General features: G+C 30.6%; 2 protein-coding genes across 7 annotated transcripts in view; one reads left to right on the forward strand and one right to left on the reverse strand.

The window, feature by feature from the left end:
- The window catches only part of pps (protein partner of snf), a 47,371-nt gene extending 33,044 nt beyond the window's left edge, over positions 1-14,327 (reverse strand). For 2 of the 6 annotated variants that reach the window (XM_067049028.1, XM_067049023.1), the window contains exons 1-12: positions 14,158-14,327; positions 13,861-14,046; positions 13,648-13,770; positions 12,914-13,075; positions 12,173-12,325; positions 11,911-12,065; positions 11,651-11,728; positions 8,884-9,004; positions 8,384-8,509; positions 6,239-6,306; positions 4,985-5,149; positions 3,077-3,341 (exon numbers count right to left, since the gene is read on the reverse strand). In XM_067049028.1, coding sequence (XP_066905129.1) covers positions 3,077-3,341; positions 4,985-5,149; positions 6,239-6,306; positions 8,384-8,509; positions 8,884-9,004; positions 11,651-11,728; positions 11,911-12,065; positions 12,173-12,325; positions 12,914-13,075; positions 13,648-13,762 — 1,408 coding nt within the window. In that variant the 5' untranslated portion in view covers positions 13,763-13,770; positions 13,861-14,046; positions 14,158-14,327. The remainder of the gene's footprint in view (positions 1-3,076; positions 3,342-4,984; positions 5,150-6,238; positions 6,307-8,383; positions 8,510-8,883; positions 9,005-11,650; positions 11,729-11,910; positions 12,066-12,172; positions 12,326-12,913; positions 13,076-13,647; positions 13,771-13,860; positions 14,047-14,157) is intronic. The other 4 variants (XM_067049027.1, XM_067049024.1, XM_014438429.3 and 1 more) reach the window with 4 other exon arrangements.
- A 173-nt stretch (positions 14,328-14,500) lies between these two features.
- Positions 14,501-18,179, forward strand: part of OstDelta (oligosaccharide transferase delta subunit) — a 14,854-nt gene continuing 11,175 nt past the window's right edge. The window contains exons 1-3 of the mRNA XM_014438435.2: positions 14,501-14,609; positions 14,822-15,003; positions 16,935-17,054. Coding sequence (XP_014293921.1) covers positions 14,570-14,609; positions 14,822-15,003; positions 16,935-17,054 — 342 coding nt within the window. The 5' untranslated portion in view covers positions 14,501-14,569. The remainder of the gene's footprint in view (positions 14,610-14,821; positions 15,004-16,934; positions 17,055-18,179) is intronic.

Below are 18,179 nucleotides of genomic sequence, written 5' to 3' on the forward strand. Positions count from 1 at the left end.
TATACATATACACACACATTCTTTTTATTAGCTTGCAGTGTTACCAAATTAAAGTTGTAAGAAATACTTTATTGTATGGTTTATCAATATTTTTTTTAAATACATAAAACAAATATATTACATTATAATTGTTTTTCTGGGTGAGACCAGCTTTTAATTTAGGAAATCCTTTTTATATATAAACAACTTGTTCAAACCAACATTCAATATTTTCTATTTTAAATATTTTAACCAACTAACTTAGTAGATAAATAAGGAAAAATATAATAAAACATGACTTTATTATAGGAGTAGCTTATGTAAAAAGAAAAGTATTTTATTATTTAATAATATTTCACTGGCTGCTAAATAAAAATTCAACAGGAAAATTGCTTGTGCTGAAGAACCATTTGTAGTAATTTAAAAAATCATGTATTGTAAACTTATTTAAAAGTCTAAGTTTTACAAAAACTTAGAACAACAAAACAAAAACAAAAAAGTTTTATAAAAAATAAAATTGAGTATTTTTTTAAAATTTTGATGCATTTATAATCTGTTGGTAGTTTTAAGAATCAGAAAGTGTTTTGAAAGGATTTTTGTAAATTCGTCAAAGCAGAACGTTGCTGTGGATAAAAAATTGAGTGAGGTTTTGGACATAAGGAAGGAACAGGATACATCTACTCAATTAATTAATATCAAGAAATTACGAATACTTTGTCAGTCAAACATCAACTACAAAAATTTTTTTTTTCATCCATCATAATATTGTATATAAAAAACTTTTCAAATTCAAACTGGGTTAATACAGCCCTGGAAGTCAGTTACTTAAAACAAAAAGAATTATTTCAGGATTAGGAGAGACTTAACTTAACCAAATTCAAGGAACAAACTATTCACATATTTTTTATCACATAAATTTTTCACTATTGGTTGAAAGTTATTTTGATTACCAGAATTTTCAATTCTAACTTCATTATATCCATATCCCCCTGCCCCAAAAAAATATAAATGCCATTTCCCCATTATTTTTTTGATCATACTTCAATCAATTAGTTGTATATCATTATCATATAAGGTTTGATGCACTTTAATACACAAACAAGATTAAGATCATAATTAACTGATAGATCATTTCCTTTTTTATATAAATTTTTTTTTTCATGTTTCAACATACAGCATCTATGAATGTAACCACACTCCGAATATATAATCATATCTTACCTTTCTATCTTAAATCCTCCTCTTCATTTAAACTTGTGAATCTCAAATAAAAATATTACCTCAAAACTCTAAATAATCAAAAGTGACTTCTCTCGAAATTTAGACTATAAAATATTTTTCCTACAAAACAATATTAGGTAAATTCCAAATCTTAATTATTATGCATTATCTAGTTGTTTTTTAAATTTTAAAAAATCTGTACATAAAACTATAAATAAAAAAAATTGATAAAACCTAGAGCAAAGAATGTCAACAATCCATCTTACCAAAAAAGTGGCTCAAAATACATAATACAGTGCATAGAAATATGGATTTATGTACTACAGTCATTTTTAATTAATTGAATTCTTAAAAACAATTTAAACATGGACATATAATGTGGATGTCACAGCACTAAAAAGTGCTATATTCAAACAGGAGATTTTGAGATAATCAAGTCAGGTATCTGATACATTTGTTACACTGATATTTTTGTGCTTTAAATAAGGCACGGTAATTTCAATCTTAGTTATAACCATTTTAGAGGAAGCTCTTGAATTGTAAAAGAAAAGCCACCATTAAAATGTAAAATTAACAATAATAATAATAATACATACATACACTTTTCCTTTGATTGCTTAAATAATTGCGATTTATTAAAATAAATAAATAAGAAACAGTTTCTTCTAATTCGTAATGCTGGTGTTATCAGGCTAGGAACAAAAAAAAATTAAGAATTAATTTTCAAAGATAATTTTTATTTTTCTAGGTCGTACTTAGGTCCTGATCCAACAATTGTGACAGAACGGGCGTTGAATTTCTAAAGGTTAAAGGAAATTCATTTCAAGAGCGGAGTAGTACTTTAAAATCATTTGTATATTAATAAGATATATAAAATCAACAATCATGAGTTTTCAGTCAAAATATTTTCAAAACAGTTGACTTTCATCATAATCTAATAATATTTCTAGGTTCATAAATAAATACATGACACATATATACAGAATTTGTACCACAAAAATTATAAGACTGTTATGAGCAGAATATAATAATAATAATAGTAATAGTAATAGTAACTATAAAAAAAAGGAACAAGGACTGTCAGAAAGTCCTTAATTTTTTTATTAATTATTTATCACAGATACTAATTTAACAATAAAAAATAAATAAAAACAATTTAAAACAAGAGAAAGGAATTATATTACATTTTTAACACATCTCATTACTGAGCCAATAAAAGTAATTATGTCCAATAGAAAAATAAATAATAGCTATAAAACATCTTTGGTACTGATGAGCAGTCTCATAAATAAAACAATTCCATAAGATTTCATCTTTCGGCAATTCCTAAGCAACAAATACAAATTCTTCTTTTAGCTCTATTTCTTTTAGTAAACAATACACCTAAAATGGAAACATCACTCATATAAATTTCAATACCAACTTGAGATAAGAGACAGAATAATTATGTTACTTCAAAAGAGAGGAAATAAACGAAAAATTATAGACCAATCATATACAAAAGCAACAGACAATAATAGAATAAATACAACTGTCATCGTCAAATCATCTATTGCTCCAATGCAAAATTTTATAATTAAACTGTAAGTTCATTTTTATTTTCAAGCATCAAACTTATCACCAGTCTCAGCTACAGTTTTGTAATAATACCTATAACTCTGATGAAATCAATGGTTTAGAATGCACATTATAATAGTTTTTTTAATATGCTGTCAGGAAAATAACAAATGAAAAAACTGAAAATATAATAAAATTAAATAAATGCATTATTGTGGTATATTTTGAAATTATTTTGGTTTCAATAATTCAATAATAATTTCCAGTATGTAACCAGGCACATAAAAAAAAATTAAAGTAAATTTTAAATAATACTGACCACGAGTTGGAGTGGTGGGTTCAACAGCCTTGGGAACTTGCACTTGCTTCACAGCTTTATTGCCTTGAGGTTGAATTATAGCATACTGCTCGGGGCTATTCTCTTCCGAGTGAAGTCTCACTTTATTACTCTTTGCGGTGGTAGAAATTATTTCCGATTTTGAACCAATTTTGCGTATTATCACAGTTGGCATGGTTGGTTTTTTCTTAATTGTTACTTCCTGTTCCACTTGAGGTGAAGCCTGCGGTTGAGATGCAGGTTGCTGCTGAAATAAAATTATTTAAGAAATAATTGAGATTCAATAATGGAATTAAATAATAACAAAAGTTAATACCATAGGCTGATATATGAGTCAATAGTTGGTGAAGAGACAGAGGTTCAATTGAAGATTTTTGTCTAAGTGGTGAGAAATGGTCTGTTGATGCTACTGTATTCAAAAGTGAATTTGAGGGAATGATAGCTCATGACTGAATCATTAAAGACATGAATTTCTTTCCCAAATTTTGCAACTTTTGGAAAGTGAAGATACTCCCAAAAAACTTTGCTGCTAAAGTTAATTTGTACATTTTTAAATTCACAGTAAAATTGATTATCATAGTGCCTGTTTCTTTTAAATAGTAAAAGTAAGATGTGACAATTTTACATTGGTAACTATTTTCATTTCTGTGAAAAAGAAACATATAAAACAAAAAAATTTTTTTTTTCACAAATGTAAGTTAATGTAAACATTTGTACTATCTGTTATATTTACAAAAAATACATAGTGATAAATTTTTCCTCCCTAGATTTAATGATATGTATTTTCTAAAGACTTTAAAAAATGTTTAGAAAAAAATGATTAAAAAACTACACACGAATGCCGAAAATAATAAAATAGGTCCAAGTCGAAATTAACAAATTACATCTAACTACACTACTAATTACATCTAAGGCTAAGTCTTATCAAAAGTTCAGTGACATATTTATGGTTTATAGAATTTTCTGAACACTAATACTATTCCGATCTTCCATTAACAAGATTCAGAAAGGCTGATTCAAGCTTTAAGTTTACAGCAATTATTTGGTCATTACTAATTTCAACTTCCATAAAATAAAATCCATTTAATTAAGAGAATAAATAAAGATAACAACCTAAAAAGCAATTAAAACTAAACAACCATCCATATTTAAAAGTAATGAAACAGGTGAATGCTGAAAACAGCCATTATATATAGTTTGTGCAAGATGGTATAACTATTTTAAATTTTCTTATGCTTCAATTATAAACAAAGAAGAAATCTAATAGGTACTCAATATCTCTCAAATAAAATTATGTTATACAAGGCATGTGCAGAAAGTATGAGTGCTGTCAATTTTTTTTTTTTTGTATAGCTTGCTTAAACAAAAACACAGCTTATTACACCTCTAAGCCAAAGACAGTCAACATAGTGGTGGGACACTAGTTTCCAACTAACAAATAATTCAAAACCTCAATTTCGGTCAAACAAATCATAGCATTTGCGTAATTTTGGGACCAAATAAGTGTTGTTTTGTTAATTTTTGACCTGAGGAGATAATTACTTCAGCATAATTACTGCGAGACCATACAAAAGCTCGAGAGCAATTCATAACAGAAGAGTATGCTAATGAAAGGAGTGTGTTTGTTACATGAAAATGTTCATCCACAATAATCCAATACCAACAAGGCACTTTTATTTAAACTCCTTTAGTTGGGTCTTGTTGAACCACTGATTTTTTAAATATCTTTTTTTTTTTTTTAATTTTTATTTATTTCTTGTTTTTACAAGTATTTACTTAAACCTTGGCAGATTTGTTGATTTGATTTGTTTGGATAGGTAAGAAACTTTCGGATGGCATTAAGAGGGTAAATTGCAAAAAAACAAACAAAAATAACGTAATCGAAGATACCTTAACAGGAGATGCAACCACAGGTGATTGAGACGGTTGAGATTGAGGAGTTAGTTCCATTGCTTGTAATGCTGCGCTGACCTCATCACCACTGGCAATGTTTGTCCTCCTACCTCTACCTCCTCGACCACCTCTACCTCCCCGACCACCTCTCGTGAGAGCCACCTAGAAGTAATAACTTACTTAAAAAAATATAAGTAGTATGGTATTTCAGAAACAACCGCAAATGAAGAAACTTTCATGTATTATTAAACAGAAAAAAATAAGATTTTTAGAGTGATGAGGAATAACTAAATATAATGGTCCTATACCCTACCATATACACTTTAATCCTTAAAAAAAACTTAGAGAGTGCATAGTTTTTCATTCACTCACTGTCATTACATGTTCTATAGAATGATCTAACCAAATAATTATATATAATCAACTTTCTTCCATATATTAAATGCCTTTCTTAGTTAAGTTTTTTTCTCTTAACGACTTATAAGATAATTTGTGTTGCTCCATATCGTCATTTGGATTAATCTCAGTTAACCAAGAATCTTAATATAAGAATTTACTAGTTAATGCGATGTTCAAAAGTTATGACTATAGCTAGACAGTATTTACATAATTAAAAAAAAGGTAAAAAAGGTAAAAATTAATTTTATACCAATGCTGCAATTCACTATAATGAATATATTCTAAAAGTTAGGGGTCAAACTGAAATTCGACCACAGGTTTATACAACTTTGTCATTTAATGGTAATTAGAAATTAATAATTTGTAAATAAACTGAAATCTTGAATAATTAAATTGACAACAAAATTATTGTTTGAATCAATTTCAAATTATTATTGAATCAATTTCAAAATTATTATTTGAATCAAAAGATAAATAAGTAATTCATTTATCTTGTGATTGTACACTTGTAATACGAAATGTAAATAATAAACCGGAAAAAAACAGCCCTTTCTACAGTCTGGAGTCTCGCAGACCCTGGGTACTTGAGTAATGCCTTCAAATAGTTTGTAAAAGATAAAATATATATTTCCAGTATTTTTCTCCAAATGGAATGAATGATGGAACAATGGAGTGATCATGAATCAATGAATTCCTTAGAATGGAGCCTTCCCTCAGTCATTCCATTTGATCTGCAGAGGACAGACTAACCCTTAATTTTGTGTCACATCTATATTTCGAAAAATAATTATAAATTTAAAAAATAAAAAATCTAATTTTGAATGTATACTAATAAAATTCCAAAACATATACCTTCCGCTGAATGACGATTGGTGTAGATGTTATTATGGTTGGAGTTCCTCCAGTATCTTGTGAAACACCTAAATAAACAAATAATGATTAAAAAAGGTGAATGCTAAGATTAATTAAAGTAAAAAAATTATGAGTCCTTACCAACTTTGTCAACCTTTGTTATGGAAATTAAGACTAACAAAATTATTTAAAGCTCATTTTTAATAGCACAGAGATAATAAATAACATGACTATATGGCATTATGGTAAATAACCACCAAAAAATAAAAGCAAGCTTTGGCATTCAAATTAGTCTGTCATATCTGTACCGCTAGAACCCATGAAGGGTCCTTAATTGGTAGGGAAATGCTGATTCTTGAATAATGGTTATACAGGTTATTTGTTAAAGATTTCACTCAACCAAGAGATTTTTCCTGAATCAAGGGAATTCTCTTTTTGGAGGCTGGGTGTGCCCCAGGAGGGCTTCTTAATCCATCGGGTTGACTCACGGCTACAGAAAAAGAATAAATAATTATGAGGAGGCATGACGTTATCTCCTTACTGCTGAGTCTTGACAACTGACTGTTAGCAGTGGGTGGCTATATGCCCTTTTCTCTTTTTCACCAAATCAGACAAAATTCAAAATTAAACAAAACTCTATGGGCAATCAATAATAAAGAATTAAAATAACAGTTTTCATTAAATTGATATAAAGAAAGAAATTTTCATCTCAAATAAATACAGTAATTAATTAAGAAACATTGTAAATCAAAATAATTTTTTTTCATATTTTTTCCACTCCAGCCCAAAAAATATGACTTCTGCACTGCATTAAAGGTTATTGGAGAGGGGTGAGGATGCTTTCTATATCTGCTTCATAACCCCTATAAAATGGTTTTAGGGATTTCCAGGAAGTTTGATACAAATAAAAAAAATAAAAATCTGTACCCCTACAATTAAGAAGGGTTCAGTACTTTGTAAGGAAGTAGTTTCTAGAACAACAGTTGTGCAAGGAGGTGATTTATTCATGAACAACTGCCATATTTTCCCCCAAATAATGGGTATCCTCTTTATGAAGCTGGGTGGACCCCTGAGGGTTTTGTATAATTCCAGTATAATAATTTTGGTTTTGTATAATCCCAGAATTCACCGGATTGACTCACTGCTACAGTAACAAAATAAATAATTAAATGTCACAGCCTAATTTGAATTCGAAACCTTTTGAACACAAGTTCTTAGAGTTGGTGGCACAGAGCCTTAACCATTGAGCCACCCTACTTTCTTAAGTCAGATATATAAATATATCTTATTTAGCGGTAGCAGCGTGGCAACGCGCCTGTCTACCTACCCTTCGACCCCGGCCCCATCTGGGGCCAATTTCACAAGCATAAAATTATACAAAACTCATTCGCAGCCTCTTTCCGGGCTTTCGTGAGGCCTGTTAGCCAATAGGTAGCACTCACAAAAAAATAGATGTGGGAGTGACAAACCCACCCTACGAAAAAAAAAGTCAAGAAACGCTCGATGTATTTCCTAATACATCGTGCGAGGACTTAGACCTACATGCTCATATAATAATAATAATAATATATTTCAGATAAAAAGTTATTTTTCATTAGATTTATTAAATTATATCAATAATTCCAAAACTATTTTCAAGCTCTACCACAATAACAATAATTTCAAAAAATGAACTGTTCAATGAAAGAACCAACTTTCTTAGATCTATTTGTAATTATGTCAGCTCTTATTTACAGAAAATAAACCCTGAACCACTAAAACTTAACAAGGGTCTAGGGTTTAGTACTAAGGGAGTACTATATCCCAGCAGTTCCCCAAGTTGGTGTCTCAGATGTATGCCAGGGCACCGCAAGTGAATGGCACTTAAAATATTAAAGAAAGAAAAAATGTTAAAATTAAATCATTTACTTTGCACTGTTCTAACTTGGTTCACACTCACTGAGCTACAATATTCCTTGAATTTACGGAAGCAAGATATATATATTTTTTAATGCATTCTCATAGGCTTAAGTCTTTATTTCTTTTAATGTATAGAAAATAACATTGACATAATTTTATTATAATAATAAAATAATGTCCTGTAATTTTCAAACTTACAAATACCCTAACCGTAATATTAATTGTATTCTACAATTCTAATCTTACTGATTGAAGGTGTTGATGGATGGAGAGCTTGATGAAGAGTTTGCTGCTTTAGCTGTGTTGAAGGCTGAGGCACTTTAGTTAATATGGTTCTCCTATGAACTATCTTAGGAGTCTGTTCTTCGTCAGCTGAAAAAACAATAATAACAATCAAATAGATAATTTCGTTTTGTTATAAAACATAAATTTTCTCCTTATGTGCAGAATTTACCCCATAAGAGAATAAACACACTACATCATTAGCTATTGTGATAGGTTCACACCATTTGGTATGAATCATACAGAGGACTTCATACAAAGTGACCTAATAAATCCACCAAGCTTTTTTAGAATCATGTATTCTGCTCAAATTATATTTTAATCACATTTAAATTTATGGTACACAATAGACAATTAAACAGAAAGCTATAATAGGAAGTAAATGATTGACTGAGTGAAATCTAAAGTTAATTGGATGGACAATTATAATTATTTAAAAAAAAAAAATTGTATTAAACACTCACTGCTAATAGATTGGGCAATGACACGAGGATGTGATGGTGAGGCAACAACAAATGTTTTTTGTGGAGATGCTTGAATCACCTTGACTGGACTCGGGGAAACAGGACTTGAAACCGGAACCACCTAGAATATACAAACATATGAATGTACATACATGGATTCTTAAAATAAAAATATATGAAGATATAACCAAAATCTAAAACAATCAAAACAATTATTTCACTAATAAATTGAGATTTATGCCCATTTTCTGAGATGCTAATTAATGGTAAGCCTAACTTTATCATTCTCCTCTCCATAATTTTAATTTCTAATCTCAGATATCTCAGGTTATTATCAAACAAATATGTTAATCATTCTTTCTTGAGTTATTATCCCTGCAAAAGCCTCAATCAATAACAGTGCACCTTACTCATAAATTTTTTTTTACTGAATCTGATAGTAAATACAATTTTGAGATGAATTTATATACGGGACTTTTCTGATTTTCTGGCAAAATTCATCAACACTACTATGGGTAAATGGTATGGAACATTGAACAACCCTAAGAAAACCAAATTGTTTCAGAATTTGCTTTCTGTAAGAGTGCGTCGTCATAAATGATAACCAAGACTTTATCAAAATCATTCTATTTTTTAAAATTTTCAATAGATTTTGAAACTCCAATTACTAATCTGAAATCATTTTTTGCCCAAGTCCGCAACAAAACAGTACCATACCAAGCACTAATAAATTAATACCACCATTCAAATAGAAATTTTAGGAATTAAAATTTTCATAAAACTTTTATTTTTCAAAAATAAAAATTAATTTGCAATTTTCAATATTCCATTAAAATAACTACACCATATAGGTATTTTATATCAGAACAGAACATTTCACAGTCCAAGCTCAATAAGAGGGTGTCTTTGACATTGATGTCACTGGAAGCCATGATGGAATAGGGACCATTTTAGTGCGAAATTACATCTTCCAATTTCTGACTTTTATATCTATCTATCCATGGCGCTACAGTCCAGGTTGGACCTTGGCCTCCTCAATGAGTTTTTTTCATGTAGCTCGGTCTAGTAAGACCGCTCAGAAGTTCTTTGGAATCCCTGATGATGGCATCCTCCCATCTCAGCCTCGGCCTGCCTCTTCCTTTGGTCCGATGCAGTCTACTGTCCAGCAACCTCCTCGGGATCTCAACCGCTGACATCCTGACAACATGGCCGCCCAGCGCCTTATGTGCTGCATCGCATCTCCCTCACCGAAAAGCTTGTAGACCTCTCTGTTGGTTCACCTCCTCCAATTCTCACCAACATTGGCACAGCCAAATATTCCATAAGCGAGGACTGGCCGGATTAGTGTCTTGTAGAGCTGGTATTTGGTGCTGTGAGTGACAGCTCGACTCCTCAAGTGCTTCCTGAGTCCAAAATAGCATCTGTTAGCCTTCGTAAGGATCCTGTTATTGCTGCTGACTGCTGAGCCTAAATAGGAGAACTGGTCAACACATTCAAACGTAAATGGACCCATCTTCACCTCCCCGCCAACAGCAGCCACTATACCAAGTCCAGCTCGCATGTATTTAGTTTTAGCCTGGTTAATCGTCATGCCCATTGCTTCTGCTGCTTCAGCTAGCCTCAGAAATGTATCCATCAGTGCCTGAAAGGATCTCCGTACAATTTGTGACTTAATATGATGTATCTGAGCTTATTTTCGTTTACTAATAAGAAAATTTACTCTGGTTCTGCAATATATACTAACTAGTTTTTCTTTTCAGTTGAATTCACTTGCAAATTCAAACATTTGAGATGCTATTTCGAAATATTTTTCAATACATTTTCCAATATGTATAATAAGATACAAAGCAAAACAGTCCAAAGCGATAGGACATTTTTATAATCTACAGATATCTGCTGGTATGGTGATCATAACTTATCCCTTTAACAATATTAGCTGTTGTCGGTTATAATTTGATATCATAAAGTGATTCCTATTTAGCTACCGACCTCAATTGAAAAGGATCCAAATGGAGTTTAATTATCTATGGAGCAAGTGGAAGTTGACAGCTATATCAACACACTGAAAACCATGATACTTTTCCTGAGACTTGCCACTACAGTATCATTCAAATTTACGCTTATACAATATGAATGTCATCATGGTTGTTCAAACATGGCAATAAAACAGACTATGATAATTCAATAATGTCCAAGGAAATAACAACTAGGAGCAACCTAGGGGCTATTTCATAGTTGTGTGGCCAACAAAGCAGAAATAATTGAGTAGGTTATAGCCTAAAAAAGAATATATAGTAGACAAGATAGTTACATACATAACTAACCAGTTGTTTCTATTTACAGTCCATACACCCAGTAACCAATAAATTAATAGATAACGAGAAGATGGTTGCGGGTACAGTCAGCGTAAAAAAAAATTCATTTATTAGTGCCAACACTTCGGCCAGAATTTCTAGCCTTCAACAGGGCTGTTCAATCTCCACTTGGATTTTCCACCTCCTCCAAACAGCCCTGGGGAGGCTAGAGATTCTGCCCAAAACATTAGCACTAATAAATAAGTTTTTGCTTATTAGTGTTCTACAATGACCACACCCCTAAGCATCTTCGCCTTGTATATTTATATACTGTCAACAATATTCTCATTATTAATAAACTAATCAGGCTCTGAACACCTTAGGCACTGGTGGAGGTGGCTTATTTTGTGATCTTGTGAATTCATAATACTTTTACAATTTGAAATAAGCTTAATAAGATAAGCAGCTTTTACCACTTGATGGACAACTGCATTTCCTCCTCGACCACCCCTTGTCATTAAGCCTCTACCTCTGCCACGACCACGTCCACCCTAAAAAATATTAACATAAAAATTAAAACAGAGCAACCATTAGATAATAATAATCAATGTATAAATAGGTATTTGGTATTGAAAAATATAAGGGACCTATTTTTTTTTTTAAATAATACTGATAGAACTTGGGAATAGAAGAAGCATTAATATGGATAAAATAAAACAAAATCAAGTTATACCCTCGTAAGAGGCCGATGATGAGATGTTGGCTGAGCCTGTGGAGGTTGATTCTGAACCTGCGCCTGAGGTTGCTGAAAAGTAGGAACAGCTGAAGTATAGCTATGGTCAAAGTGAACAACAGAAGGTGAAACCTCATCTTTGCCCTCCAAGATATCTATAAATGGCAAAAATTCGTAAATGCATATTGTTCATTCTAAAAAAGAACATTTACACTATAGATATTAACACAGATACAGGAAAAACTTTATAATAAAATATTACCTAAGACAGAATTCAAGTTATTATCTTCAACTAGATTAGTTCCTAAAATTTCTTTAGCTTGTTCAGACTGAAGGACTGATTCAAGTCTAGCAATGTGCTCTGGCTCCATTTGTGAAAAAGGATCCACCACTTCACTGCTGGCATCGACTCCATCTATAAATTATTGAATAAATATTAAAACTGAAGTAAAGATATACTTAATACATGACACATATACATATATAAAATTAATTCTCATAAACAAAATTGTGAAACAAACATACAGAGAAAAATGAGAAATGTTGATTTGCCAAAAAAATGGGCAGAAAAACTCTAAATTACATATTTGAACTGATTAACTTTCTACTGCTCATAATTCAACAACAGTTCTCAAAAGAAAAAAAAGAAAATAATAAAATAAAAAGATTACATAATATTTCATAATGGACTTCTAAAGCAAAAAAGAAATTTCAGCAACCTTCTTTTATTATTTCATAGGATCAACATATATCAAACAATAAGGGAAACCTAATAAATCTGTTATTCTTATCCAGGACATATTGCTAAATCTCCAAACAGTTTGTGAAAACACTATCACTCGTTGAAAGAAATGCCAAACTATATTCAAAATTGATAAATTATAACCAGCCTTTTGTCCTTTTAATAAACCTCTTAACCCATATTAAATTTTGTTGCAAAACCTAGGCACAATTTAACCATGAAATAGAATTAATGCTTAAATTAATTTAATCAGAAACGTACCAGGCTGAAGTATTTCAGATTCAGCTGGTTCAGGATAAAACCCCTCGACAGTAAGGTTGACGTGAGGACCTCCTCCATCCCCATCTCCATCTTCTTGAGAGTCTTCTGGTGATAGATTGTCTCCAACCCTCACCACACTTAAATTACCACCATGTTGGTTGGCTGGAAAAAAAAATAAATTTTGCAATTAATCAAAAATTAATAAAAAAAAATAAATAATACGGATAACACAAATTTGTTCTCATTAAACAAATTTGATATTTTTTTTCTAAGAATAAATTATTTAAAAAATAAAGTTAGTTGACTAGAATGAGCATAGTTCAAATATATAATGATGAATACTTTGAAGAGCCTTACTTTCCTAAAATATTAAGAAGACGCTGCCATAATACAATATTAACATACTTGTAAGGTACAAATAAAATAAATATTACAAAAGCACAACTATATAAATGGTAATCTAGGATGGTTAGTATTACCTAAAGTTAGACTATAGTAACTTGATAAAATAAACCTATCAACACTAATAGTTTTATCAATATCTATTCAATAAAATCCTAATAAAGCTATCAAATAATGAAAAAACAAACATCTCATCTTACTAATAACAAATTATTTTCCTATATTAATAAGGTAATAAAATTAACATTTTCATCAATCTATACCAATGCCATAGTAAACACCATAAACTAGCTCTTAAATTAACAATTAAACACACACACACACATTCTTACCAATTAACTTTTGTAAAGTTTCAGGATCAACTGTAATAGTTCCATCGGCATTAACAATAATAATCAACTGATCATCTTTATCTTCAGTACTGTCTATGAAGGTACTAGATGACATTTTTCAACCTGGAAACATCATCGATACATGAATAAACAATAACATCATATATTAAAAATCTATAACATAAATAAAACAATAATAACATTCAAATGTACCTGTTAATAAAATAGAACCTTTAAATCATCTCCATAATTGAAGAGTGGCTTGAGAACATAGTAACACAAATACAAGCATTGTAGTTAGGGTAGATAACAATACAACCACTATTTATCAATAGCTCATTTTGAACTTCTAGCTTCTTTATCCAAATTACTGAAGGACAGGACAACTCTGAAATTTAGCTAATAGCATTTCAACATAAAAAAGGAGGGATTTTTGGTTTGGCTTTAGCGGCCATGTTGATAGGAGCATGACCATAACACTAACAACAAAGCAAGCTTTTAATTACTCACCCAACGTTGAATTTCAAATTCATGATTTTTATACAATTTTCACATTCTGAGAGCAGTTAGACGTCTTGATAGAGCGAAATCTAAACTCCAAAACGACAAAATTCATTTTCAAAACACTACTATTCATAGAATGCTATTTTAATTGTATCACGGCCACGATAATCAGTAAGTTATTGATAAACATACCAAGGTACATTTCGTTTATTTTTTAACGAAAGCGGATAAAAATTCTGTATGAAACCTAAAAGTTGCTGCGCTGCTATTTTTTACAACGATAATAATTGAATAAAACCATTAATTACTTTCAAAATAAATATACCTTTTTTTTTTATATCTATTTGTCATTGATATGAGGAGTTTACGTGTACGTGTCCGTTTATTTTTTGGATAGGGATGATACTTTGATAAAGACATGGCATTTCTATTACAAATTATTAATATTCCCATTATTGGTATGATTTTACGTTGTTAAACCTAGAATTTATTGTACATAGTTGAATCAGGTGTTACACTATTAGCAGGTTTTTACCTGTCTTCTTACCGGCATTTTTAACTGGTTCTTTTATTTAATTTAATTTTATCTAGTTGTTTTTATTTTTCAGCAGTAAATAGTTTATTTGTATTGGGTATTCGATTGCTAATTAGTTTATTTGTATTGTTGCAGGACTTCTAACTACTCTGCTAGCTACACTTTGTTGTGGTTTAGAAACACCTTATATTTCTATTCAAGATAAGGAAAGATTAAAAAATGTATTCACTGTGGGTCTGGCTGGAAAGGAGCTAACTTCTGTACATTATTCCGTTTTGGGTTATAAACTTTTGAACCAGAAAATCCCTGACTCAAAGGTTAATTGATTTCCTTATTCATGGCAGTTTTAGTCCTACTGTACATAAGCTCCAGTGGTGGTAACTTCTAAACTCTTTTATATACTGATTGCTACAAGTTAATGTAGGCCAAACCTCCCCCAAAATGATTCTTTGGAGGCTTGTTTATCTCTTTTGAAGGAGCGAACTTGACAGCTAACATTTAATTAAAACTAGTAATATTAGCAAATGTAATAATTGTGAATATGCCTGCACTGGAGCTTGTTTTGTATAATAGTACCCCAGTTTTTGCATTTGATGTTAATGAGTCTTACTAATCGGTAAAGGAGTCATATATTCTACATTCATAAATTTAAAGGTGAAATTCACCATCATTATTATCTTACTTGAACCTGGCGTATTTCCTACTAAAATATTGATCTAATCAAGTCAAATGACATCAAGCAGCAGCCAGTTTTAAATTTAGGAAAGGTTGTTTTATGTAGATCTTATCTTCTACGTTATCAGTTTTAATGAACACATTTTCTCACTTGTGCCCTTTACATTTTGTATCCAATATAAGTATTAATATTAATAAATATTGAATCGTATATATTTTTATGTTGCATTTATCATGCTGCAGTAAAGATTTGTGGGGTGGTTCATTAAATAAATAAGGCCTGTTAAGCACACTATGCTCTAAATAACTTATTAAGAGCTTGCTATAAACACTAGGTTAGGATTTTCTTTTATCTCTATTGCTATTATAAACCAGTGATTGTCTCATAATTAATGCTATAAAATTTCCTTAAAAACTAACTGTCATATTAGTTTAGAATGATTATTTAGATTAATATTATATATTTCTGATCCTGCTAGAAGTAAAATAAATCCAATGTTCCTTTGGTCACTGTATACTAGTGCCAATTCTGCTGGGGGCTATCACTATGTCCTAATATTTTGGGTGCTTACCTTGTTATTTCAGCTTTAATTAAATCACTGCTGTCAACTTCTGCTCAAAAGGTATAAACAAACTCCTAACAGATACCTTGCAGTTCAGGTCTAGCCTAAAGGCCCATTTTCATATGAAAGATACCTATTCTACAAGTAATTGTACAATAGTGAGAATATATGACAGTGCTTGATAGTGAACCTAACCTCATTAATGTATATCTTAGTGAATGAATGATAAAAAGTTGATTAAATTTAATGGACAAGTTCACTAAACACTTTTAATAAATATGAAACTCTGGAGTCAATAAGTTAAACATCAATTGCCACAGTTCACTCTCAAGGCAACTAAATATGACAGTTACTCACTGTAGTACTGCCAACTATCAAACAATCTAGATTGTATGGCAGTACTGCCACAGCTGTCACTCACTGTGACCATAGAATCTGAGCTTAAATTGCTTAAATATGAATCACTTTCTGGTGTTAGATACTATACTTTGACAACAATGGCTGACCACTTATAAGTTGTATATAATTCAGTACATGCCTACCCGTCGTGAGAGTTGGGAAATAATTTTATAGAGGTGAGGAAGCAATGTACAAGTGGGTTTCTTTCATCATAAAAGTAATTCTCATTCTCATTGTAAACATAATTAAAAAGTTATTTCAATGACTTTCTTAAGTTAAATTAACATCTGTGTAGAAATGAGAAACTTTCTAATTGGAGCACTCTATCGTAAAACATGATAACTGAAAAAACTTCAAATCACAATAAATGTTAGATACTATGTTTTATGACTGAGTGCCCTTATTATCAAATGAGTTTTTGTGTTGTCAGTTAAAATTAGTTATTGTGAACTATTGCCAATCAAGCTTTAAGGTATCTAATTGAAGGGCTTCATATACCAATCAATGGTAATTTAATATGTGATGCCTATAAATTATTATTTATTCTTTTATTTTTTTTTTTAAGTTTTTATCTTTCAGATAATTACTATTTATCTGTTTAATTGTTGTAGGAAATTTGCAAAGTGCTCACGGATTCGTTAGGCAAAGAGGGACCTGATACCTTTTATTATATAGCTTCAACATGGAAAGAAGTAGGCTGTCCAGGAACACTTCCTCCATCTGTTTCAAAGGTAAAGTTAGTTGAAGTTTTGATATTAATTAATTCTTTTTATAGTTTTAAACTCTCTTATACTAAAATTATGATAGAGTTTCAAATCAGGGGTGCCCAACCTTTTTATAACGCATGACACAAGCAAGGATTCCCTAAATTGAGGCGTAGTTCTTTATATCAATCTTTTAGGATTATGGTTCCACAATGCTTTAGTTATTCCTTCTCAAAACAATTTATGTTAATCTTTATAAATGGCCGAGATGTGGGCATACAAACATGAATCAGGATGTGATAGCAACTTGCACTGGGCCAAGGGTGAATTGAAGTACACTGGATATTGTTTATAACAACTTCAAAGGGACCAGGCATATTTGTAAATTATTGCTGATCTTCTTTAAAATTAATCACTACACAAATCATGTAAATATGAAATAAAATTTTTAAAATCTGTTATTGCTACCAAACACTAACAAATTGCTTTATTTGGATGATTATTGTTTTATTTGACAATCAGTCTTTATTACCATTGTTGTATGCTCATAAAACTACAGGTCTGGGAATATTAGTCTCTATGAATGATATGTTGTTATATCTGAGCTCGTTAGAAGAGATATCAAGTGTAAAGTTATAATTTTTTTTTTTTGTGAGGAAGCACATGCTTCAATGAAAAAGAATAGTAGTGGTTTATTGTCAGCATATGAAGAAACATTAAATGAAATGCCTCTCACTCTTGGAAAATTCTTCACCTACCCAAAGGTCTCACATGGACTGGTGCCAAATAGCTTTAGATTATAAGTATTTAATATTATCATATAAGAAGATGGTCAGGGTTGCGGTCAAAAGTGAAACAAAAATAGTTTACAACTATTTATTTTCCAACATTTCGCCCCGCTTTGCAGGGCTTCATCAGGGCTAAAAAGATACAAAATGAAACTATGATCAGATACAATGATAGGAATAAAAATAAAAAGATAAGATACAATGAAAAGAATAAAAAGCAAGTAACAAAGGCAAGAGTAAAAGTTTCATATAAAAATACGCAAAGTATAAAGCTAAAAAAGTACAGGAGATGTATATAAAACAAAAACAATACGTACAAAAATAGTGGTATGGTCAAAATCAAAAGTATGATTAAGTGTAAGGG

Source organism: Halyomorpha halys, unplaced genomic scaffold (assembly GCF_000696795.3).
Source record: "Halyomorpha halys isolate HHAL.00 unplaced genomic scaffold, Hhal_1.1 Scaffold58.1, whole genome shotgun sequence".
In the NCBI taxonomy this organism is placed as follows: Eukaryota; Metazoa; Arthropoda; class Insecta; order Hemiptera; family Pentatomidae; genus Halyomorpha; species Halyomorpha halys.